The sequence below is a fragment of the Heloderma suspectum genome, chromosome 5 (assembly GCF_057233095.1).
Source record: "Heloderma suspectum isolate Gila_16-S chromosome 5, 16-S_ref, whole genome shotgun sequence".
Classification (NCBI taxonomy): Eukaryota; Metazoa; Chordata; class Lepidosauria; order Squamata; family Helodermatidae; genus Heloderma; species Heloderma suspectum.
Genome location: NC_139462.1, coordinates 41,550,169 through 41,569,032, shown reverse-complemented (window position 1 = coordinate 41,569,032; position 18,864 = coordinate 41,550,169). Strand labels below are relative to the sequence as shown.

The following is an 18,864-nucleotide window of genomic DNA, read 5'->3' as shown; positions in this document are numbered from 1 at the left end:
AATCATTCAGGAAGCCTGCAAAATGGAATTGGTTACATAACAACAGGGGCTACAAGGGAACACTGAAGAGAACATTGCTTTCATGCTGCATAATACCTACCTGGGCATAGTGCTAACGAAAGCATACAAAGAGGGAAGAGAGAAATAATAAACATGGAACACGATTATGAAAGAAAAAACTAAAGTTCTAAAGCTGAACACAGTTCTATAAACACAGGTCAGTTAATGGACTGAAGGAGTAGAATTTTCCACAGCCCCAAAAAGTGGCACATCCACTGCATTGCATTAACTTGGTTTGCTGCAGTAAAGATAAATATATTTCAGCAAACAATGTTATTTCCATTTAAAAGTAGCTTGGTGCTTTACTTTTAGAAAGTGGAAAGCTTAGAAATTTGGTGTGTCCTCCAGCAAAGCTGCTCTTAATTGCTTCCACTTATACGTAAAAGGAAGGACCCAGGGTGAAGATGGAAGATTGCTCTCCAGGGCTGAGAAGGCTTTTTTTCTAGAGGTATCACAGAGATCTATCTTATCTTTCATCAAACTAATATGCATAAGAGGCCAGTGAGTGTGACCATATGGAGATATGATATTTGGTGCCATCAATATTTAGATGCACATTACCGTACCTTGCATTTTAATCTATCAAGGAGTCTCTGTGCTGACAGTGTTTGGTTGAAGGAAAGCTGACTGAAAATTAATCTAGCCATTGGCAAGTCTCTGACTGAGAGTAATTGAGAGGAGATAAGGGTATTTGTCACTGACTGCATTTGGTCTCTTGTACTCAGGAACGCACCAATGGGATGTTCCTGGATGCTGGACTCCTAAATTACAGTAGTGTCTGCAAGTGCTTTTCACCAACTATGTGGTGACAGCCTTTTATCCAGTCATTCATAGCTTTGTATCTCAAGGCTAAACTACTGTAATAGGCCATAGACATGACCACCTCCAAAGCTTTTGCTGGTTTAAAAAAACACATCAGGCTACTTCTGAATAGGTGAGCCTCCTGGAGCATATAAAACCCATGCTCCAGTGCCTGCGCTAGTTTTCTAATGTCAATACCTAAACAGTCCTAAATGAGCTAAATGTACAAGACCTGCCTTGTCCCACAGCAGTCCCTAAAATCAACTACCAGCATCTTTTGTGTGCCATAGCAAAGTTAAGAAGTCAACATAAACAAATGTTTTTAAGGGCTGCCCTAATAGCAGACTCCCACTGGAGATTTGCCAAAGCCCAAACATAAACATCTTTTAGAAGCTTTGCAATACCTTTTACTTTGGTGTGCTTTTGCTTTTGGGTATGAGCTAGGTGGGGTGGAGTTTTATTATTTGACATATTTTAATCTGTTTAAATTTAAATTTTATTTTATATGTATTATAAAAACATCTAGAGGGACACAAGTTGCCCACCTCTGATGTAAATCTATATAAATAAATGCATCTCCTCTGTGTTATGGTTTTTTCTTTCTTCTGCAAGCAGTCAGCAGATCTTCATGCATCAGCCTGCTTCTGCTAGAAAACTGAAGCCAATGGTTTGGGATGCTTCTTTTTATCTCCAATGGTGGAATTCCATTTTAAAATCCTTTGCTCTGAATATTTTGACAATCTGGATGAGGTCCTCTAAACTTATAAATTTACCATCACAGAAATAGCAAACTATTCCAATTATTCACTGCATGACAACACAAATCAAAAATAGAAACTGAAACGTTCTATCAATTTGTCCACACAGATCCGCATTTATCAATGAGCTCATAATGCAAAAAGACAAATACATTTTCCTAGTTGGATTTACCTAGTTTATCAGTGTAAAATTGTACACTATAGATAGTTCTTTTAGCCTAGGTGAAGAATGCTTTTCTTTTGTAACCCAACCTTTAGAAGGGGTAAATCCAAGAAATATAAAAAGGAACACACACACACTTTTGAAACTGTTATCCACTGTAGTGCTGCTTATTCCTAGTTAAATCCAGGTCTGAATAAAGTATGCTTTTTAATATCTGCCAGTTTTTCCATTCACTTTGGAATATGAATGTTTTATGTACGTAGTATTTCACAAAATAAAAATGAGATGCCTTGCTTGATAGAGTAATACTGAAGTAACAGGAGAGGATTTCCTATAGAACGAGTGATGGACCCTCCCTGCAACACCCCTATAATGATAGAGTCCAACTGAGGAATAATGCAGTCCTCTTCTCATAAGTGCTGTGGATGGAAACAAAAATGGGTCCATACAAGAATGGAATATGTTATTCTTTGGCTAACAGCAGAATTAGACAATGTTAAAAACTATGTTCCAATTCTAAGAAGATCAGAAGAGTCTCGCTGGATCAGACCAAAGGTCTATCTACTACAGCATTCTATTCCCACAACCACAATATGTGCAACAGCGCCCTCCTGCTCATGTTCCCAGAAACTGGCATACAGAGATACAGTGCCCTGGATACTGGGAGTAATCATGATCATCAGATTAGTCAACCGACTGTAATACAAAACCCAGGAAAACAGGAAGAGTCGCGTTCCGAGCCTGTGTACAGCTTAGTGTCAGGGTGGACACTGAGCCCATAGAATCCCAGAGTAGTTCTGATTCTGAGGAAGAGCAGTCGCTCCTGGAAGAGGAGCGCGCTCCTCTTTCCCAGGACCAACAGCTGACGGAGATTCCTCCCACCAGCATTCCTAGTTTAGTTAGCAGTCCAGGGAGTGAACAAGCACAGATAGCAGACTTGGTGGATGCGCGACGCAGATGCAGAGAGCGGTGCCAGGTGGAGGGCGCGGAAAGGAGGCGAAGTGCCAGGTTGGCGCACAAACAACGGCTGTGCCCAGAGGCTCCAAGGGAAAAGGGGAGGGACTCTCCCTAGTCTTTAAGTTCAGGGGTCTGCCAGTAATTCCCTTTCAAATGGGGACCAACTGTTCCAACTTAGGGCATAGGTACTGTGCTGCTCAGATCTAGTTGCAATCGGTATAGTTGTTAAGTTGTAAAAGAAGAATAAAGCTTTGAAAGGAATTCCTTTGTCTGTGTCTGGACTTGGCTACTGGTTTAGACAGAGAGAGACCTCCAAGGAGCCCTTGACACTTAGTTTGCCACCATTCGAAACCTGGTGTTAATATCAATGTTCAAAAATCTAGCAACTGTTAATATCACTTTGGTATTAGAGCCATCCAAACAAAAAGCAAGCAGAAATCCATCAGACCATCCGGGACGTAATATTTTATTTATTTATTTTATTGGTATTTATTTTATGCTTATTATATATACAAAATAACTCCACCATGACTATTAGACTTATCTTCCATGAGTTTGTCTAATCCCCTTTTAAAGCCGGCCAGGTTGGAGGCCAACAATACATCTTGTGGTAGCAAATTCCATAGTTTAATTGTGCACTGTACGAAGTACTTCTTCTTATCTGTCCAGAATGTCCCACCATTCTGCTTCATTGGATGACCTACACTGTGGGTCATCCAATGTGCATAATTTACACACTTCTATCATGTGCTCTCTTACTATTTTTCTAAGATGAAACCCCCTAAATATTGTAACCTTTCCTCACAGGGGAGTTGTTGCATCCTCTTGATCATCTGAGTCGGCTTTTTCTGCAGCTTTCCCAACTCTACAATATCCTTTTTAAAGTCTGGTGACCAGAACAGTACATAGTACTCCAAGTGTGGCTGCACCATATATTTTTATAAAGGCATTATAATAGCAGTTTTACTTTCTGTGTTGGGGGCATCCTCCCATATAGCAGCCGAAGGCAACCAAACTTTGGGCAGAATCCAATTGGGGCCAGCTAGTCCAACTCCCCAAGTGGCCCCTACCACTTCAGTGATGCAGTATAGTGCTTCCAGGGGCGAAAGGAGTAGAAATGCTCATTTCTGGGAGGGGAAGGGCTCTGGTGACCTCCCCCCTTCCAGAAACAAGCATTTCCAATCATTTTGGGGCTTGCCCCTGGAAGTGCTATATTGCATCATGCAAGTAGTAGGGCCAGCTTGTGGTCTGGGATCAGTGGGGCTGGCCGTGCACAGAAGGCCTCAATTGGATACTGCCCTTATGGTTTATCTTAGGGACAATATCACTCCTACTTTTTAGGTAAGGCAAATGTTAGCCCAGGAAGGGGGAGCCTCTTGCCTGTGAGACAATTTAGCCTGCCAGGCTAGCCCATCAGGCCTGTGGGGCCTCAGGTTAGGCACATCCCCCTCCCCAAAGCTCCTCCCCTGCCATGAATTGCTATGTGCTGAAAAGGGAGGGGGTGGGAGAGGAGCAGGAGAGCATCTAAATGCCCAGTCACTTCACACTCCACCAGTGCTTCAAGGAGCTGCTGGAGCCCCAAGGTCTGGGCTCAGCTAGGTCCTCGAAGCACCAGCTGAGAGTACTTCACTCATCCTTCACCTTCCTCACACAGGGAAGATGGAAGACGAGCAGAGGTGGCTCCCTGGCCGAAGCACCGTCTGGAAGAGCTCCAGCTGGTACTTCAACCACCACCACCACCCTGACATCAGGGGAAGGCCCCGCTCCTTGATGTCATCTGGCCTGTGTGTGTGTGTGTGTGTGTGTGTGTGGCGGGGGTATCCATGGGGGCCAATCTGGCCATTATTATGCATGAACCATTATTCTCAAAACTCACCCTTGATTTCCACTGCAATATGGAATTATATTGCAAATTATATGCAAATTATATGCAAATATTATATGCAGATATATTACATTTAATTTATATTACAATGTATGTTGAGTTATCAATCCTCTTGATGAGTAAAGATATCAAATCATTTTCAGTTGATAATTGTTCTCTACATTGTTGCCAATGTGCTAAAGGTATTTACTTTAGGGTTGCTTTTTTCATGCAGTGTTTCACCTTTTCACATCCGCCTCCTTAGGAATAGCAATTTCAAAGACTGGAATAATCAATGAGTAATCTGCAGCAAGGTGAAAGATGCCAACACACTGTATACTCAAGCGGGCGTATAAAAGTATAATATAACAAATGCAAGCCACTGAAAATTCATGAACAGGTTTTCTTCTTCTTGCAGAATCCATCTGGATTCTGGTTTGAGTTGGAAGAATGAGGCAAGACCTCTCTGAAGCCTAATCTCAGCTTCCCATGCTGTCCAATCACACATGTGAACAACTGTGACAGCATGAATGCGTTCTTTGGTCTTGCTCCCCACAGCAAAGACGCAACTCAGGGTTAAGGCCACTTTCAGCTATAGCTTTCTGGACGAGCTAATGACCACTTCAGTTTCAACTCTACAACTCTGAGGGGAACCAGTTCTCCTCAAGAAATATTCTCCTGCACATCTATAGGTCTATGTCTATCAAAGCATAAACCAAGTCTCTGTGGACTGGCAAGTGCATTCATTCTAAAATTCATCCACATATTGGGTGGCTATTCAGAACAAGAATACAGGTACATTAGAGAAATATATACATATATATTCTTCATGAAGTAGTACCTGTCGGATCGGCCTCCTTCCAGGCTGTACCTCAGGTAGTTCATCCCATCTAAGAATTGGCTGCTGGGTAAGGAATCATCACCTAGTTCTTTCAGGTCTTCTGGTCTAAGGTATTCTCCCCCATCTCCTGTCATAGTGTCATCACCTTGAACCAAAACGCACACAAATATTTGCAAGGTCAATTAACCTCTGTAGCTCTACAGTGCTTGAATAGTATGGTAATGTATTAGGAAGATCATGTCAAGATCACAAAACCAGAAACATTATTGTCATTCCTGAAGCATAGCAAGCACACGCTATTAATACACATTACGTAAACACTGGCACATTAAGCAGGATGAAATCAGTATAAGTTTTAAAAAATCATGTTGAATCATTCCTTTGTCTTTTGCCATTGTGCATATTGTTGGCTGGAGTAATTTCATTTTTGTTTCTTTTTCCACTTAGTTTATTGGACATGGCTGGTCTTTCACAGAAACTCTGGGACTACTTCCACATGAGGCATTAAGGGTGCAATCCTATGGCTGCTAGACAGTGTCTAGACGGCCAAAGGATTTTTTGTTTTTTGGGAACCAACCTCGGAGCCAGTGCTCAGTTCCCAGAAAACCAACTCCCTGTTCCCCTCCCCCACAGCCTTGTAGGCAGCGTGGTTTGTCCCCAGCTCCTTGCTCGCAAGAACTGGGGGTGGGGAGGGGGATGGCGATAGGGCCATTACAACATTTTCTGTGTGACATCTAGCCTCTCCCTCACACTCTGAGGTGCCCTGGCTAGACATCCGCAATCCACCATCTAGCTGCAAATGCAGGGCAGCCAGAGCACGGCGGTAAAGATCCCCTCTGCGCTCCGCCTGCCCTGGATTGGATAGTCGTTTGCTTCTGAGTTTGGAGGCAGCCGACTATCCCCATAGGATTGTGCCCTAAAAGGGACCTTTAAGTGTGCAATCCTATCCATGTTAAGACAGAAAAAAAAGTCCTACAGCTCCCAGCATTCCACAGCCAGCCATGCTGGGTATAGAATGCTGGGAGTTGTAGGACTTCCTTCTATCTAAACATACATAGGATTACACCCGAAGTTTCTATTATGCTCTATATGCTGTATGTGAATGTCATTAATGTGAGACAGAATACAGGAAAAAGAAATGAATATTCTAGTCTATGTAGAGTTTACATTAGCACTACAGACTGATTTTAAGAAAAGTTCAATTAAACATCACAGGAAGCTACCTTATATCAGGCTTAATTGTCTATCTATTCCAGTAAGCAGACTAGCAGGAGCTCTCCAAGATCTCAGGCTGAGGTTTTTCCCATTACCTGATCCTTTTAACTAGAGAAGTCAGGGACTGAACCTGGAACCATTGGCTTGCAAAACAAGGGCTCTACCACTGGGCTATGGTCCATCCCCCAGGGAAACACAGTGAAAGTAAATCCTTGCAGTTACATCAAGTGAAACTGTGTATGGACCCCACTGTAAAAAAAAACCCTGCATTCACCAGCAGTATGATTATATATATATATATATATATATATATATATACACACACACACACACACACACATATATAATAACTGACCAAAAGACAGTTACTAATGTCCCCTTTGTCATGTATATTTTCTTTTCCCTTTGTCATATATGATAAATTAATACTTAACAATGATGAAACCGAAGTGTTTCATTTTACTCTCTGGGTGAAGAACTGTATTAGAATAAAAGGCTACATATACCCTCTTATAATTTATAAACTGCACAATATATGTATTCCATTTCATGTATCTGAAGAAACAGGCAGAAACCTAAAACTACTTGTATTTTTTTAAAACGACAACAACAAAACCCATTCTAAACCCGTATCAACACAAAAACATATATCAGCTTTTTACCACTTTTAAGATCTGGTTCTGGGACTTGTTTAAACCTGGCCACTCTGCTAAACAACCCAGGGATGGTGTGTTCCTGGGTTGTTTGTCATGATGTCTGAACCAGGAATTGTAGGTTTTCGGGGAGGGGTAACAGACTTGTAACCCAAGGACAAACTGTGGCTTATAAGTCTGAGTTTTTCCTCCCACAAAAGCCTTCAATTCCGGGTTCAGACATCATGATAAACAACCCAGGGTCAGTGTCCCTATTTAGCTCTTCCTGGTGCAGCAGAAGTAACTGGGCAGCAAGAACTAGCATGCTCGCTTGCTCGCTCCTGCTTCATTCTCAGCAGCCCACAGTTTAAGAGACTGTGGGTTGTTGTGACATGTGAATCAGGTCAATTTCTCATGGTATCTACCAAATAATCTTAGAAATTGCAGTTTGGTAAGATGCTGAGAAATTCCTGTCCCTTACTCACAGAACTACTATTCCCATGATTCCCAGGAATTACTATTAAATCAGCATATGTCTGTGGTGATATAGTTATGTCCTAAGATGTTACCATGTTCATTCACTTTAATATGTAATTTCAATACGACTACATGATGCATATTTTCCAGGGGAGATTCATGCTTGAATTTATAAACAAACAAACAAACAAACAAACTCAGCTGAATTTTTCCAGCTTAGACAAATATTTGTTACAGCTGTTTATTTAAAAAAGAACTATCTAAATTAAATAATCATAATCAAACCAAAATTTTACCATTATGTGAAGAGAGTCTAAAAGTTTAAAAGTTGTTGTTATTGTACAATATTTTTTTATTGAAAGGTGCTGGGTGCTACGTCATGCAAAATAATACGCTGACTTCCATTTGGCAAACATGTTTTCTGGTTCCTGGGCCCTTTGCACAATCACAGCAGAAGACAAAAATACCAGTTGTTCTAAATTCAAATCTGCTTTCAAGGATTTAAATTTATGTTCTCTTTTTCCACCCCAACATTCCAAGATATGTATTATGCTTAATTTAAGGTATTTAGAAAACTCCAGGTTTAATACTATCCAATTTAGCAAATCGATTCTTAATGTTATTACCTTAAATCATGAGATTTAAAGTGCCCATGAAAGTATAATTTCAAAAGCAAAATTTTAAAATGTTTAATGGAAGGAGAAAATGCATTAGTGCTGTTCTGTAAACTCTTATGCAACCTGGCAGTAGGCATCATGTCTAACAGTGCTACAATGTAACATTGGTCATGTTACAGTATGAAAAACATGGGGCTGGATCCAGACTTAGTCATAGTTACAATACATATTGAAATCAATGGGACTTAAGTTAGTCATGACAACCTTAAATCCCATTGATTTCAATGGGTCTACCCGAAGTATGATTAAATCTGGTTCTGACCCATGGTGAAGAAATATACAACATACAAACTCTAGTGGAATACAAAAACATCTTAAGGAACAGCTTGCACAAATGGAAACATTGTTCTGGATGCATTTCATGGACTGCAGTAGTCCACAAAAGCTTACACATTTGTTAGTCTTTACGGTGCCACAAGCCTCTTCATTGTTTCTGGATTTGGGGTTAGTTTTCTCAAGCAGTGCTCTTCCACTAAGTCAGAAACAGCAGTTCCATGAATGGAAGAGGTATGGGTCTAAGCAAATATAAATTCTGGTGCTAAGTCAAAATTTGTAAAATACCAAGGTAGTGCTGTTAATAAAACTATAGGTCTTCCAGATTACTTTTAAAAGAAATGGAAACAAGTCTCAAATTAAGCATTTCAACCATAATATAATAGCAAATATCTTCACATTCATTATGTAATCCTTTTGTGTACACAATTAACCTTGAATCAGTATTATCTGATAACGGTTGCTGACCCAGCAAGCCTTACACAAAACCTATGAGCCAGATGATCTTTTTAAAGAGAAAAAGATAAAGCAGACAGTGCTTTACCTTGGGGAGGGGTGAAGAGGCCCCTATCCTGAAAGGGTTGTATCCAATACTGTCTGTCCACTGGCAGCACAGATTTCTCCCTCCCCCTTCAGCCCCAGCATACTTTCAAAATCTACTTCAGAGGGTTGGGGACATTTGGAAACCATATGAGGGTGCAGGGAGGAGGAGAGCAAGGGGAACTCCCATTTTGTAAAGAGAATTCCACTCTTGTGAATTTGGATGGGGCCCAACATGTTTACATAGACAAGCAGTTCAGGGATCGGGGCATGTCTTCCCTCTTTAAAAGGAGCCCATACCCTTGCAACCTCCTCTGTCCAACTGCTCTCTCACTGAGAACTGAAGTGAAAGCATTAAGAGGTTTATCGAGTTATTGTTTGTGTGAAATTTGCCTAGCAAAACTTCGTAACCATAACTACCGCTCAGCTCAGCTTATTCGAGTGTATTACGTTGCTTCTTTCACCAGCCATACTGTCTGGTTTAAGGCCCAAATAATTGGCAGTTGATAGCAGATGAATGCCACGTGATGTCAGCCACATGCAGCTTAAAGGGCATGTTTGGGTTGGGACAGTAGGAAACTGAACTGCTAAAATGGAAAGACTGAACATCTGTCCCTGGTGCAGAGTGAGAAACAAAGGTGCTGATGGCAACAGCACAAGAACTGCCTTCCCTCTTAATTCTTTGGAGAGGGAAAAATACAGGAACAATACCCCCACCTGAAATAAATGTTAACATTTTGCAGGTTGTATCTCTAGAATAGCTAGGGAACTGTTTCACTGGAAATGACAGATCAAGCACCCAGGACTAACTGCATTTAATGCTAAATCCAGTACATTAAAGAAAACATTCTGCAGGAGCTGCACAGTCATACTATTGCATCAGATCCTCAGCTTTTGAACTGTCATACTACCCAACAGGTGGGCAGTATGACAACAAAGACAAATTTCTGCGAAGGCGAAAGCTACACAACTAAAATATGCAAACATGCTTATCTTTCCCCTGAAGAAAAGCTTTCAAGGCCATTAAACACTGGGTTTCTTAATACGTTTATGTTTTTACCTTTTGCGGGGTGGGGGTGCAGGTGGGGAGAATTACATTCTCTACTGCATTACATGATCTCTATAAGATTCTCTTCTAAGGAGAATGTTCCATTGGGGAATGTCACACAGCAAAGAAAAATCATAATCATCATCAATTTCTAAGATTTATTAATTTCCTGTATGTTAATACACCCTAGTTAACTTGCAACAATAGAACCAATACAAAAACAGACATGAAACACTGAAATCAGTAAAGGTGATCTTATTCTTTCAAGATATATATTTAAATTTGATAACAGTCCATGTTCTGAAAAATCAAAGCTATGTCCTAAATAATGTTAAAAGACAGGACAAACTATCCAGACAACCAGCCACAAAATTCCTAATGATATGACAGAAATGCCAAGAAAACTTTAAAGAAGGAGACATTAAAAAGTGGATTAAAACCCAGATAAGAAGGAAAATATATTTTCACAATTATTGTTCTTTAAAGGCGTATAATTCTGATATTTTAAAAAAAGTTAGTTCTCTTCCTTTTATTTCAGTTTAGATCGATTAGAACTAGTGAGCAACCCCAACAAACAACTATAGATAAATGTCATAAAGCCATGTCCCTTTATTTTATAAAACAATTAGTTAGTTTATTGCTACTAAGTACCAGCATGTAATATGCGTATACAGTCATCTGATAGATGAATGTATTTGCTTTGCTTGTATGCACACAGGTTGAATCATCAGATCCACCAAGTGATAGAGATACGTTGGCCCAAATATGTTATACACATCATTGACTGTCCATTGAGAATGAAGAGGCTTTAGCAAGCATTTATGACACAGTGCATCTTATATATCGAAGTTGTGTATAACATACTATGATGTAGCATAGGAGCTAAGAGTATGTCCTGTGAAGCTGCTGGTTCAATTATGACCTCAGCCATGAACCCACCATATGTTTGCTGTACCTTCCTAGCTACAGTCCTGCTCCACCCGACATCATGACAATGGAACCAATTACCTAGGGTGGTGGTGGGCTCTCCCACACTGGGGGCATTCAAGATGAAGCTGGACAGCTATCTGTCAGGGATGCTCTGACTTAGATTCCTGCACTGAGCAGGAGGTTGGACTCGATGGACCCTCCCAACCCGAGTATTCTATGATTCCATGATCACCACTTTGTAATATGTGGTTAATAACCCTGGATTAATAGGGCTGCTATAAGGAATACTGAGATAATGCATGTGAAGCACTTTCAACCCTTGAAATGCACTATAAAAGTATTTTATTTTGTTGTCGACTGATGACATGAAAATGCAGTGTTACTACAATGCTTGCTAATGTTTGGAAATTAGGCACATTTCCCAGACATTGCCCCCAAATCGGCAATAGTATTTTCAGGTTTCTGTTAAGTTTTCTTTGGCTGGGGGTGGGAGAAACTGAAAACATGCACAGGCCCAAACTCAAATTCAGCGGCATAAATCAGTGTTAGGCATGCCATAAACATGTACAGGTTGTTTCAGAAAAGAGGGGATATCAATGAAACGAGAAGATGAAGAAAAGTTTTGCGCCTCACTCCAGGAATTCTTTCCACAGTACCTGTGTCACTAAAGGCTTCCTCATCAGTGAAATGGTCATAGTCAGAGTGTTTAAAAGCTGTACAACACATAAGTTAATTTCAGAAAAAAGGGTGAAAAAAAAAACAGCTAACCCCATATGGCTGAGTAGAAAGACATGCTTTCTACTTGCAACCTTTCTACTTGCAACTTGCAACCTTGCAACCAAGAAAAAATTAATATTATTTCATAGGAACATGGAAGGGTTGGGGGAGTAAGATCTATATTCAACAAGATAATCATCTTCACATGGTGGATCAGCCTAAGGGCCAAACTAGATGAGTCAATGGAGACCTGTGGTCCAATCTCCTATCCCTTTATGATTTTTTTTAAAGCAACTATGTGAGGAGCAACCAAATTGAAGATGTGATAAGCTTTTTCCCTATGGCATTTTTCATAGTAAATCATGACCCCACAAGCTGTTTGCTCCATTGAGGGAAATATACAGGTACATTTACATTTTTTCCTAACAGGTAAAACAGCAGTGGGTGCACGTACATGTGTGTGTGTGTGATTCACATTGGGAGAAAAGGCATAGCAAAGATGGCTACTTCTCCCCAGCTGGTTTAAAAAGAAATTTAAAGAGATGAAAAACCATAGGAAGGTGTCTGACCATTGTTCCATCTAGCTCAGTACTGTCTACACTGACTGGCCATGGCTCTCTAGGATTTCAGACGTGAGTCTTTCACAATCCTATCTGGAGATGCCAGGGATTCAATCTGGGACTTCAGCATACAAAGGATGTGCTCTGCCTTTGAGCTACAGCCCATCCCCATCTAGTCACTGATCTCTAACTTCTCTTCTACTTCGCTGCTAACATATCCCTAACATATAATATAAACATTCATACATACTGATGTATTAGCTTGTGTTCTTTTTTTTAAAAAAAGGAAAGTTAGGATAATTAAAACATCAGCCATTTCCAGTAATATGTAGTAGTAATCCAGAGTTTTAGATTAGCTCTTATTTTACCACCTGATATAAAACCATCTATGATAAAGGCAATAAAATAATATTGTTAAAGTACCAATACTGAAGAAAACAATTTGATCCATGGAACCATGTGGACTTACCTTCCTCATCAGAAACATCCAAGACTTCTGTCATAGTCTCGGGTACATTGAGCTTGTGTTTCTCAGTTACAGTCTGCAGAGAAAAAGAGAAATCAGTCAACAGGCTGAACAATACAAAACAAAAACCCAATACATAGTTATCAGGATATCTTTCAATAAGTCACACTTTAGCCTATTCTGACATTTTAACCATTTTCTGTAGTTCTCAGTTTTTTTCTATCCACAAAAGATGTTGGTTCCTAATACTGCTACAGTAAAGAGATTTGATTGTGCTGCGATGAGCAGCAGTTTCTTCTAGCAACTTATTTTAAGTTTTAAAATGCTTTTAGCACGTGTGCTAATTGATAAGACATGCAAAACATCTCCAACTTTTGGTGGCAGGCTGGGTTTTAAAATTAATTAGGTAATGTCCACAGAAAAGCTTTAAGAAGTTGTAGGAAACATATGGAACTTATTAAAGCTATAAAAACACTTTAAAATGAAGCTATGAACAATGAAAAATATTTAAACAGAAAAAAGATGTTGACTTGAGCAGAACATCTGATAGATCTGTACCTAAAATATAATGTTATTAGTCATAACTTATAGATAAGATATGACTAATAATGTGATATTTAGGTACATATTTTTCATTTTTTTTCATTGAATTAACATTGTAATATATTATTTTCTTAAAGTTTATAAAATTAAAACGAAAAAAAATTGTAAATAATGTGGAATAATGATATATTGCAATATTATTATTACCATTTATTACCTGCTTTTCATTATAAAATAATCCCAAAGTGAGGTACAACACCAATAAACCACAATAAAACCATACAACATCAACTGATAAGAGAGTAAAACAGGGAGAACAAAAACATAGGTAAGTTTACAAGACACAGCAACATAGTTTCAATCAAACACCTGGGTGAACAAATAGATCTTTTGTTGGCACTGAAAGCTTGTAAGACTTGGTGCCAACTGTATATGAGGTGGGAGGGAGTTCCACAATCCAGGTGTCTGCACTGAAAACACCCTCTTGGGTTGCCATGTACTGAATCCCAAGCAAATGTGCTACTGTCAAGAAAGCATCCCCCCTTGATCTTAATATTTGGGCAGATACATAAGGGAGAAGGTATCTAGGTTCTAAACCATATAGTGTTTTATATGTTAGCACAGGCATCTTGAACTTGGCTCAGTATCTTATTGGCAGCCAGCGCAACTCCTTCAGAACTAGTGTTGTATGTTCCCAGTAGGCTGCCTGACTCGGCGGCCTCACTGTGGCATTTTGCATGTGATGCAGCTTCTGGGCCAGCCCCAAAGGCAGCACCACTGAAGCGCATTGCAATGGTCCAATCTTGAGGTTACCAATATATGGATCACCCTGACCAAGCTGACCAGGAACAGATACAGTTGGAAAAAGGCAATCCTTGTCTTGTCAGGATTCAGCCTCAGCTTATTGGCCCTCATCTGCATCTCGACACTGGTCCAGGGCCTGCACTGCCTCCCCTGAATCAGATGACACAGAGAAATAAGAGTTGGGTATCATCATCATCATTACTGATGACACTTTACTCCAAAACTTCTAAAGACTGCCCCCAACCGCTTCATATAGATGCTGAATGGCACTGGGGGCAGAATAGAACCCTCCAGGACCCACCAGCTTAACTGCTATGGGCCCGAGGTATGGTCACCCAATATCATCCTCTGACATGATCCCACAGATAGGAGCAGAACCACTGTAGCACTGTGTCCTCAGCTCCTAACCCATGCAGCCAGTCCAGAAACTTGCTGTGGTCAGTGTTATCTAAAGTTGCTGAAAGATCAAGGAGAACCAACAGGGTTGTATTGTCCCCTATATCTCTCCTGATAAAGGTAATCTGTAGGGATGCGGGAGAATTTCTCCCCGAAACTTCGGGGGGCCGAGTGCCAACGTGTTCGGCCCCCCGAAGTAGTTTCGGGGAGAAATTCTCCACCCCCCCGCCCCCCCTGGGATGGGACTTACCTTTCCCGAATGTCCCTCCTGGCGGCGGGTCCCGGCGGCGGTAAGTCAGGTCTTCGTCAGGGGCGGGGGCAGCAGCCGGTCTTTCGACCGGCTGCCGCCGCCGCCATTCCAATAAAAGTAAAAAAAAAAAAACGCCCCCGTGATAGGCTACGTGACGATTAACGTAGCCTATCACGGCTAGATTTGCAAAGTCAGCCGTGATAGGCTACGTAAATCGTCACGTAGCCTATCACGGGTGACTTAAAAAAAAAAAAAAAAGCACGTACGGCTAATGGCAGCCCCCATAGGGAGCCACCATTCACGTTCCTTATTTGGTCGCGGTAGTCTACGTAAAGATTACGTAGACTACGTACACGCTTTTTTTTTTTAAAAGTCACCCGTGATAGGCTACGTGATGATTAACGTAGCCTATCACAGCTGACTTTGCAGATCTAGCCGTGATAGGCTACGTTAATCGTCACGTAGCCTATCACGGGGGCGTTTTTTTTTTTTAACTTTTTATTTCGCGGCCGGGCGAGGCGCCTCCTCCCCGGCCTGAATTTTGGCCGGGCGAGGCGGGAAGCCTCCCCCCCCCGGCCTGAACTTCGGGGGGAGCAGCGAAGCGCCTCCCCCCCACTGCGAAGCAAGCTGCGAGACCAGGTAAGTGGCTTTCGTGCACTCCTAGTAATCTGTCAGGGTGACTAAGGCTGATTCAGTTCCAAAACCAGGCCTGAACCCAGACTGGAAAGAGTCTAAATAATCTATTTCTTCCAAGTGTGTCTGAAGTTGTCTGGCCACCACCCTCTCAAGCACCTTCCTAAGAAGGGGATATTAGTGATAAGGTGGTAGTAATTAAGAACCACGCCACCACCTCCTTCAAGGCTTTGGGCACCCACCCCTCCCCGAGTGGTGTGTTTACCACACACTGCACCCACACTTGAAATTAAACATGAAGGGTAAGGGTTGAGAAGCTAAGAACTTGGTTATGCCACCTCAACCGCCTTGTCCACATCATTGAGTCCCAAAGTGCCTTGCAAATGTAGTACAGCAAATCTCCATGGGCTCCAGCATTTACTCTGGTAGATGAGAAAAGACCCCAAACCACACAGAACAGCTCTGCTCGCCAGCTACTCAAGGATGCAATGGAGAGAGTGAAGAAACAACCACATGGTAGGCATAATCATGTCTTCTAGCCTGTGTTCAAGCACCTTTGCAAAGAGTTTCCCACCACCTATGCTCTAGCCATTGTCCGACCTGCTTCGTTGTGCATAGCTGCACCAAGAACCAGGGCTCCACAACCAAAGAGGGGCCGATTGTGTCAATGGCCTGTCTCATCTCTTCTGAACAGGATCACCAGCTGTCATCTGGAAAGTCCCTCAGAGCATTCAAAAATCATTTGGATTCCATAGATTTTCAGGGGTGGACCATTTTAATGTGTCCCCCACCGCCTGCAGGTGGGCAAGTCAGCCACCAGTCCAAAGCTCACCAGGGAGTAGTCTGACCATGATAATGGGTGATGGTTCCCCACCTCCTAGTTTCAGACCACCCCCTTCACATCCTGGTACAAAGACCAATTCAAGGGTATATATCTGAGCACAGAGATCTATACATGTTTCTTACAAAGAAGACCAGAGATGTTATGAAAAGACAAAACAACATAAAGCAGCATAACATGAAGTAGAATGTGGGGATGTTATCAGCAGAAAGTATAAAAGGGATGTATAAAGGAATGGATGGGTTTGTTTACCAAACTCTCGTGAAAGCGGAGGGGCATCATGTAAAATGGAAACTAACATGTATACAAGACGAAGAACTAATAAGAAGACTGTGATCAAACATTATTTCTAAGTGAAGGACTAAAAGAGGGGTGGGCAGAAGGGAGATCAGGATCTACTGCTAGATCTCCAGGTAATTTACTTACTATATAGTTATTTAAAATACTTATACACTGCTTCCTATTTAAAAATTCCAAAATGATATACAATACATTATAAAACAATAAAACATTATAAAACACATTAACATTACAAATTACCAGGCTCCATCAAACAAGGCTTAAAATTAAATACAAATAAAAATTAAGGCTTAGTTGGCAGTATCAGCAAGGATTTCCAACTCCCAATGGGTTTAACAGTATTGACACAAATGGTCAATTTTTCCTGCTTGTGAGAGAAAACAGGAATAGATTTGCGTATTAAAGGATTTGTGTGCGAGCTCCAGTTCTGGCAATGAGAACAAATTCCTGAGCTGACACGTTCCCGGAGGCACCTTTTTCTGCAATTCTGTGAATCATGAAGTCCAAGGATATGGACAAGGTGCTTGGCTAAGTCCGGTCCATCACTTGTGTGCTTTACCATTGCCCTTCATGGCTTATCCCATCAAATAAGGAGGGGATGACTGGCTGGGTTCAGGAGGTTGTAAATTCCTCCTTGAGAAAGGGAATGGGGCCGGCCTCTTTAAAAGAGGCAGTAATCAGGCCACTCCAGAAAAAGCCTAACCTGGACCAGAGGATGTTAACAACTATAGGCCACTAGGTAATGTCCCTTTCCTGGGCAAGGTGCATGAGTGGGTGGTTGAAGGACAAGTCCAGTCACTCTTGAAGGAAATGGATTATCTAGATCCATTTCAGTCAGGCTCCAGGCCTGGTTTTGGAACAGAAGCTGCCTTGGTCGCCCTGTGGGATGACCTTTGCCAGGATGACCTCTTCTGGACCTCTCAGCAGCTTTTGATACCATTGACCATGGTCTCCTTCTGGATAGGTTGTCTGGGCTGGAGTTGGAGGCCCTGCGCTGCAGTGGTCCTACTTGGATGGCCGATTCCAGAAGGTGGTGCTGGGGTATTGTTGCTCTGTGCCTTGGCAACTATGTTATGGAGTTCTATTTTATCCCTCATGCTGTTCAACATCTACATGAAACTGCTGGGGAAAGTTATCCAGAAACGTGGGCTCAGGTGTCACCAATATGCAGATGACACCCAGCTCTAACACTCCTTTTCATCAAATTTAGGTGAAGCAGTGGCTGTTCTGAATCAGTGCTTGGGCATGGTAATGGCCTGGATGAGGACCAATAAACTGAGACTCAATCCAGACAAGCCGGAGCTACTGTTAGTGCGTGGTTCGTCTGCCCAATTAGGTCATGTTCAACCTGTTCTGGAGGGGGTTCATAGGACCACCCATAAAGGATCCATTCATAGTTTGGGGCTGTTCTTGAATCCAGAACTGTCACTTGAGACAACAGGTGGACTCAGTGGCACAGAGCACCTTTTATCAGCTTAGGCTGATATAACAACTGCGCCCTTATCTGGACAGAGATAGCCTAGCTACAGTTATCCATGTTCTGATAACTTCTCGTCTGGATTATTGCAATGTGTTATACATGGAGCTGCTTTTGAAAATGGTCCAGAAACTTCAGCTGGTTCAAAACAGGGCAGTGAGATTGTTAACAGGGACTGGCCAACATGATCATATTATGCCAGGACTTTTCCAGCTGCACTGGCTGCCAGTCCCTCTCTGAGCCCAATTGAAGGCACTGGTATTAACATTCAAAGCCCTAAATACCTGCCTGGACCCTAAGATCATCTTCAGGGGTCCTTCTCTGGGAGCTTCTGCCAAAGAAGTGAGGCAGGTGGCTACCAGGAAAAGGTCCTTTTCTGCTGTGGCACCTCAGTTGTGGAATGAGCTCCCTAAAGAGGTTCACCTGGCACCTATGTTGTGCTTTTTCCAGTGCCAGGTGAAGACCTTTTTATTTTCCCAGGCATTTTATTATTCCAGTCTTTTAGCTCTGTTGTTTTAAATCTGCTATTGCATTTTAAATCTCTGCATTGCTCCTATGTTTTACTCTGGTTGTACTTTTATATTGTAGTTTTAAGCTATCATATTTTATATTGCTTTTTACGCTGTATTTTGTGGTTTTAA

General features: G+C 41.6%; 1 protein-coding gene across 1 annotated transcript in view; it reads right to left on the bottom strand.

Annotated features, from left to right (window-relative positions):
- ANK2 (ankyrin 2) overlaps positions 1 to 18,864 on the bottom strand; it is a 208,070-nt gene that overhangs the window by 73,917 nt on the left and 115,289 nt on the right. Inside the window, exons 23-25 of the mRNA XM_084859756.1 lie at positions 12,983 to 13,055; positions 11,893 to 11,949; positions 5,445 to 5,589 (exon numbers count right to left, since the gene is read on the bottom strand). Coding sequence (XP_084715882.1) covers positions 5,445 to 5,589; positions 11,893 to 11,949; positions 12,983 to 13,055 — 275 coding nt within the window. The remainder of the gene's footprint in view (positions 1 to 5,444; positions 5,590 to 11,892; positions 11,950 to 12,982; positions 13,056 to 18,864) is intronic.